The 7,243-nt window shown below is 47.2% G+C and overlaps 1 protein-coding gene across 1 annotated transcript in view; it reads left to right on the top strand.

The window, feature by feature from the left end:
* The first annotated feature begins 3,921 nt into the window (after positions 1-3,921).
* NPAS3 (neuronal PAS domain protein 3) overlaps positions 3,922-7,243 on the top strand; it is an 821,118-nt gene continuing 817,796 nt past the window's right edge. The window contains exon 1 of the mRNA XM_012724628.1: positions 3,922-3,992. Coding sequence (XP_012580082.1) covers positions 3,922-3,992 — 71 coding nt within the window. The remainder of the gene's footprint in view (positions 3,993-7,243) is intronic.

Genomic DNA, 7,243 nt, shown 5'->3' with positions numbered 1-7,243 from the left:
GTCTTCTAAAAAAAAAAAAAAAAAAAAAAAAAGATACGCTCAAATTTTGGAACTCCTGTCTCCTACCTGTAACTGGTCGGCAGTTTCTGACAACCAATAGTGAAAATTCGAAGTGAAATCATTTAACATTAAGTACATGGAAATGAATTTCTGGAGAATAGATATTTTTATTATATTAGCAAAAGGCATAATTTTCCACTGACAACAAGGTTGGAAATTTAAATATGTAATTGTGGTAACTGTGCACGTATCATATGTATGTTTTTAGGGTTAAAACATAAACTCCCCTTCTATATATCTCTATCAAGATTTTAGGGGAGAAGAGACAAAATGAGAAAGTATATAGTTTAATGTGAACTGGAACTCTTTTGGTTGGATGAGTGCCAAAGCAACTTGCAAAATGTTTCAAAACAGCTGCCAGCATATAAAGATTTTAACTGAAAAAATAATGAAATCTGAAATACTAATGAGAGCATAATCTTATATTTTCTTTAAGGTGCTTAATGAACACATAGATATACAGATTCAATAAGGAATTTGTCTCTTTTGGAAGTTCAAAAAGAACTTTCAAAATTATACAAGTAAGGACAAAATACTGTAAGAGACTTATATACATTCTAAAGAAACCTACTGTGCAAATCTTGTTTGACTGCTTTGGCCATTTCCTTTTTAGAAAAAAAAAAAGTTCCTGAAAGGAAGGAGTTATATGAATTTTCTCAAATATGGGTAAGTGTAGGTATAGATATGTGAAGTTGGGTATACTCATTAAACTACCTTAGTGTATAAGTGTTATTCAAGAAACTTCAGCAATCTAATTTTAAATGTCTAACAACAGATTTCACATATTCTTTCCATTGGTACAATTTTGTCCCTTGGGTTTTTCAAGAAAAATTTGCCCTCCAAAAGGGGAGGGAAGCATTTCCATGTATTTCCTGTTCAACTTTTCTACAAAATGTCAAATTATAATTGTTGGTCTTTTCATGGAATTGTTATTGAAGCAGCAAAAGCAGAATAATGATATTGTCCATTAATATAACTCACTGCTGATTGAACTCAAAGGGAGGAAAAATCTGCTGTTTAGTACAGAGGCACAGGGACTGCCTCTGGATCAACTTAATCTCGCCTGGAATATTGCATCGGTTACTGGAGTGGAAGATCACATGGAATCAGGGGCCACTTGCTGGAATTCTCCATCAATGGGTTGACCTAGATATCAGCTGGCAGGCACAGGGCCATCGCACAATGGACCAATAATTCCGACAATATCATTTTATAGAGTCACTGCCTGTTATCTGTGTTCATTTTTGGCCTTGTCCATCAGTCATTTACCGGGCTTCTGTGGCCTGTAGTATTGCCAGCCTGGACCTACGTAGAAAACTTTACCCAATCCTGACATCTCTGAATTGGCACGAATTCCTTTACTTTCAGCTGGAGAGCCAGGAGGTGGTATTTGATCTCTTCTGATCTGGTGCGAAGCAAGACAGGCTGGGAGGGTAGAATGCATTACCCCGGTGAACCCTAATCACCTGACTCCGTGGTCGCATTGGGACAAGGACCCAAGTCTGTGATGAGAGCCTTAAAAGACAGGATCCCCTAACCTTTCACCCCTCATCCAACAGCCTTGTCATTAGCCTCCGAGCAAGTATCGGCAAATGAAACGCCTTTATTTAGAAAATGATCCTCATCCCAGGAAGGAGGGCGTCTGGAACTCGGTTAGATCTTCAAACTAACTCGTGGGATCCCTAGCACTCATCACAGATGCTCATTACGATTCTTTTGACGTGCAACATGTGGGGGACGAGCAGTTTCATACCTCCTGGTATTATCTGCCGTCCAAAGCATTTTCTTTGAGAGGAAAATGGAAACGCAGCTGCGCCGTGGGCCCGGCCAGTGAGAACTGCGGCTCCCTCCCCAACGGCTCCGTGCGGCTGCCGAGCGCGGGAGCTCCTCCGGAAACTGACTCGGGTTAGGGGCAAGTTGCGCTGGCCTCGGCAGGCTTAGGACGCCGCGGGGGCGCGGGCGGCCTTTGTGCAGCACGGCTGCATCCCAAGAGCCAAGAGGGTGAAAGAGGACGCCCAGGTCTGCGGAAGGGCAGGAGTCTGGCCCTTAGAGCGTGCGCGGGGACGCGGGGCTGGGTGGTCTTTGCCTCTCTCGGCCTTCGAAACTTGTGGCCAATCGTCCCGGCCCCAGCCGGCTGCCGTCCCAGGCTCAAAGGGTTAAGCAGGTGCCTGGCCCGGCGAGGCGCTATTGGCGGAGAGCCGGGGCGGCGCGGTCGTGGTCACCACGCTCTGCAGAGCCCAACTTGGGATCGCGCGGCGGCGCGCGGCCACTAGTCCCCTGACTGCAGAGCCGGGATCTTAGAGCGCCGGGAAAGGAAAGGAGGAAGAACGAGATGGGGAAACCAACAGCAGCACCAGCAAAGCGAGTGGCTGGTAGAAGCGCGCAGGAGGAAGGCAGTCCAAGCTTCCCGGCGCTCCTGGTGCGCCCTCCGCCGCGCAACTCCGGTCGCGGACGCGGCTCGTGAGCCGGAAGAAAGAGGGAGGAAGTGGAACAACTAGGGGTCCTGGGCACCGGGTGGGGGAAAGGATCCACACCCACCGCCCCCACCCACAAGTCGGACGAGAAGCAATGCAAGCTGTCATTAAAAAGGTGCGCCCACACCACAAGCATCCCTTCTCACCCCCGAAAGAAACACCGTTATACCAATGTGGGGAAGTAACTGGGAGACACGAGGAAATAAATGCACGTGTTTTCTCTTTTTGTTTCCCTGGTGGTTGGAATTTGCAGAGTTCGCCTCAGTTGTGGCTCCTAATTTACTCGTTTCATACATCGTTGGAAAGGGGTCTATAGAGGTGGGTCATCGGGGGCACACGGATCCCTTAAGCTGCCCTTCCAGTCCCCACGTCTCAAGTTGGTCCAAGACCCACCCGCCCGCTCACCAGGAGCAAGGAAGAGTCCCTTTTTATAAAGGGAAAAACTCTTCGCTGCACAAAAGCGACTTCGCGCCCCCTCCCCTCTTCCTTTGCACACCATCCCTCCTCGCTAAACATCAAGTTCTCCAGTTGTCCAACTTGAAGTTAGCAATCTTCGTCCTGCCTAGTGTGCGGAAGAGTAGCAGAGAGGGGTCCGGGCTGGGAGAGGAGGCTCTCGGGCCCCATGCCTGCACGCGCGGGCTGGAGTCCAGGTTGCTGGAAGCCACGGGAGTCGCGAGTCTGCCTGGATGGTGGTTATTTCTCCAGAGAAAAGAGGGGCGAGAGCGGGCCTCAGTCTTGCACTTTGGGTCGGAAGTGCGGTGTGTGTGTGTGTGTGTGTGTGCTGTGTGTGCGCGCGCGCGTGTGAGAAGAGGGGGCGGAAAAGAAAGGCACCCTTGGCTGCCCGTCATTCCCTTGCACCGGCCAAGTCCTCGCCAAGCCTCCCGGTGCATCCTTCCTCCGCCACCCCCTCCCCTTCTTCCCTCAGCTGGGCTCGCGCGGCGCAGCCGGAGCAGCCAGTGAGAGCAACATCCTGGAAAGAGGGGGGGAGCACCACCGCCCCCCCAAAAGCGAAAAAAGGCCCCACCCTGACACGTTTTGCTGTTTGCAAGTCCCTCGCACGCCCCCCGCACCTCCTCCTCGCGCTCGCGGCCCCCCTAGTCCGCTGCGCGCACATCAAAGCGCCTCTCCGCCGCGCACAGTGGCCGCGGCTCACTAATGGGATTGCAGGCTGGTGCCTGGCTCCGCTGCTGCCGCCGCCGTTGCTCGCGTTGCTGCTGCCGCCGCCCGAGCCCGAGCCCGAGCCCGAGCCCCCGCCAGCCCTCACCCAGAGCCGCCGCGCCCGGGGGCCGAAGCCACGGCGATGATCCGAATCTTTCCGGATTTCAGCGTGCAGGTGACGGCCGCGGCGGCCGGCGGGGCGGCCGCGGGGGTCCCGGCCGGTGCGGGCATGGGGAGGGCCGGTGCCGCTGCCAACGGCACCCCGCAGAACGTCCAGGGCATCACCTCCTACCAGCAGCGGTGAGTAGTCCCGCCAGGGCTTGGATAGTGCCCCCGCCCCGGGGTGTTGGGGTGGGAATCACTTTGCCTCCTGTTTTATGCGTTACAACACACATACACAGCTCCAGGCTCACTTTGCTAGCTGCTCGTTCTACAGATAAGAAAGACAAAATAATTCACAATTCGAATTGAAAGGCATTCCAGTGCAATGGCGAAGTGAAATATAATTTGCCTTCTGCTTGGTCCCAAATCCAGAGCCTCAGTCCCGCGTAGCCAAGGAGTTGCAGAGAAGTCTGAGACACCGCACAAGGTGCTTTTGCAAAGTTTGGGATCACTGTCCCCTTCGAGTGGATTTTCTCAATTCTTGTGCCGGCTGGGAACCCGCGCTGACGGGCAGCCAGGGGGGCAATTGATCACCGGACGCTGATTGATCATTTGTTTCCAAACAGAATAGAACGATTTTCACGTGTAGCTGTAGACTTGCAATTCTACATAATAGTGTTATCATGTCACCTGTTACTACAGGGAAATACAGCATGAAATCCGAGTCTCCTCGGCGCACTTAAGTATTCATCTTAAACACATTATAATGCAAATGGTAAGGTTCAGAGATGCAAGTTAGGAAGCAAATTTTTGCAAAGTTAGTGTAGGTAGTGAGAAGGAAGTTTTAAAGTATTCCTTGTTTGCATTTTCTCCAAGTATATTTATAGATTTTAAAAATATTGCTGTGATATTGAAATACAATGATTCTGTGACTCCATTAGGAAAGAAAGGTGAAAAATTTACTATCATTAACAGCACTAACGTTTTTCCTTAAGGAAAAATATGAGGTCCAAGATTTTATCAATAATATGATCTACAAAAATGTGTGGAGGGAAACTAGCAAGGTAGTGTGAAAGGTAAGCTCCCCATTTGTGAGGCTCAGTTTTATAGAAGATGGAAGGAAAAAAGAACACATGAAAGTGTGAAATTAAATATTTGTGTATCCCAGATTGCACACGATTAAACATCTGAGAGATTTGCCAATGGCATTTAACTTAAAATATACACAATGCATAATTCAAGTAACAGTTCCTATTTTTACCTTGTACTTCAAACTTCATTGATTTGAGAACCTTTGATTTGAACCAACAGTGTTTAAACTGAAAAGGTTAAGATAATCTATCACTGCCATATTTTGTGCCTTCTAACCAATGGCCCAGCCACCAGAGCAGATTTTGCATAACACACTGATTGTTTTCCAACTTGATACCCAGTATTACAAATATTTTGTGGAAGAATTCATTATATGCTTTGAGTATTGTGAGAAGTTTCAAAGAGTCTTGAAAAATAACTCAGTCTATTCTTGTCAGAGATTTTTTTAAAAATTGTTTTAGTTTTGTTTTACTTCAATGATTACAAGAATCTAATACAAAAGACCTGGGAATCTTTCAAAGATAAAGGACTAGACAAGAATTAGATTTTTCCCTTTACATGATTTATATATTTATATAGATATTTAGATATATCTATATCTTTGTCATCACAAGATATTTAAATGACAATATAATATGGCAGTAATTTTAACTAGGAGTGCAAGAAATAGCCACACCATTATGGTCTATGAAGTAAGGAATGAGGGTTGGAAATGTCAGATGGCCCTTGCATAATCTGAGGGGCCTCTGGGAACTTTAACCTGTATGATATAAAATGGACATACAGGACGATCATGAATGTTCAACCTTCTGGTTTGTTCTCAGTATACGGATGTCCTTAATATGGAGCATCCCAGGACCAATTTTCTCATAATTCAGGAGCATCCAGGGTGACCCTTAGCAGCCCCCCACCCGAACTCACAAAACTGCTCTGATGCCTTTTGCATTAATCTTTCCATTTGAACCACTTGAGAAAGTCTTTGCATTCAGCTACAGTTCTAAGGACGAAAGCTTTAAAAATAGTCAATGTTAAACTTTAGCCTTTGGAACATACTATTCCTTTCTTTTCTTTTTTATGATCTGTCACCTTGGCAGAGGGGCTAGCTCTGAGAAATGTAGTCTTTGTTGGTTTTGGCATTCAGACATGACACCTGTTACTCCCCTTGCTTTTAGTTAATTTGAGGACAGGAGAGTGAAGCATGTATGGCAAGACGATTATTGGCAGGTGTTTAAGGAAGAACGAACCTCCAGTCCCAAGTCCCCTGTCCTCTGGCACTTCATCAGGAGTGTAGGCCATCAACATGTGGACTTTAGGGGCTCTTAGAGCAGAGGTAGATTCTGCTTCAAGACCTGAAATTGTTTGCTGAAGTACATGGTGACAAGTCATCTTACTTTTTTTTTTTGCAACAAGAAATTTGGAGAGTCTGATGAGGGAGTGGAAGAGGTGGTTGGGGTCTTTCAAGCCTGTTGCAAGAACACACACTTCTTTCATTTGTCACCTTTGGGCAGAGATGCCCTCAGCTGGCTGTCCTAGAGTCAAAACTTCCAACTAGCAACTTTCCTCCTCTTTACAAACTTATGTATATCTTGTGCTCAACACTCAAATTCATTTGCCAGTCAATTTCATCTTCTCCTACCTGTAGAGTGTACTCCAAAGAGCTCAAACACCATCAATCAGATTAAACACCTCTGTGGTGAAAAACACAATGTTGAAGTTTCCAATTTTCAGCCCTCACTATATTGGAATGGTGGGATGAATTGGGAACCCTTTTCAGGTTTGGTTTTTTCTTAGGTTTAAAGTAATATGTAAAGCCTCCCACAGGACTGATGTTTCCTGCCAGGTTCCTTCATTTATTCCTACAAGATATGCTTTGGGAGTCTCATCTCTTTTCTTGGTTGACATCTGACTGAATGAAGTCCCATTCCCAAAAGCTGCCCACAACCTGCAGAAATTTTGTGAAGAGAAAGTTCTGGTCAGGATCTACGCAGTAATAAGATTTGAGCATTGGCCTTTTCTTAGGGTTCCCTGAAATATAAAATGTGGAGGCAGATGGACAAGATCTTAGAGGCCCTAATGTGGTTTGTTCCCAGTTACCGAGTCTAGACAGGGCTTTGTATCTAACTGCATTTAAACTCCAGGAGAGTCACCTGTGAACCTGGGGTCCACAGTCTCTGTTCGTGGATAATGCCGATGTTGAGGCTTTGAAAGCGCTGCTGAGAGAGCTGGAGTCACAAGGTCCTTGTGTTGCCGCTGTGCCCGCCCACAGGGCTCTCGGGCAGCTGGCTCAGGCAGCTCACTCCCCACTCGCGTATATTTCCGCTGCCCCCCAGGCGCTCCCGGGACCGCGTCCTACCCCT

This window comes from Condylura cristata, unplaced genomic scaffold, assembly GCF_000260355.1.
Source record: "Condylura cristata isolate star-nosed mole 26May11 unplaced genomic scaffold, ConCri1.0 scaffold00013, whole genome shotgun sequence".
NCBI lineage: Eukaryota > Metazoa > Chordata > Mammalia > Eulipotyphla > Talpidae > Condylura > Condylura cristata.
This window is presented reverse-complemented; position numbering and strand designations above follow the sequence as displayed.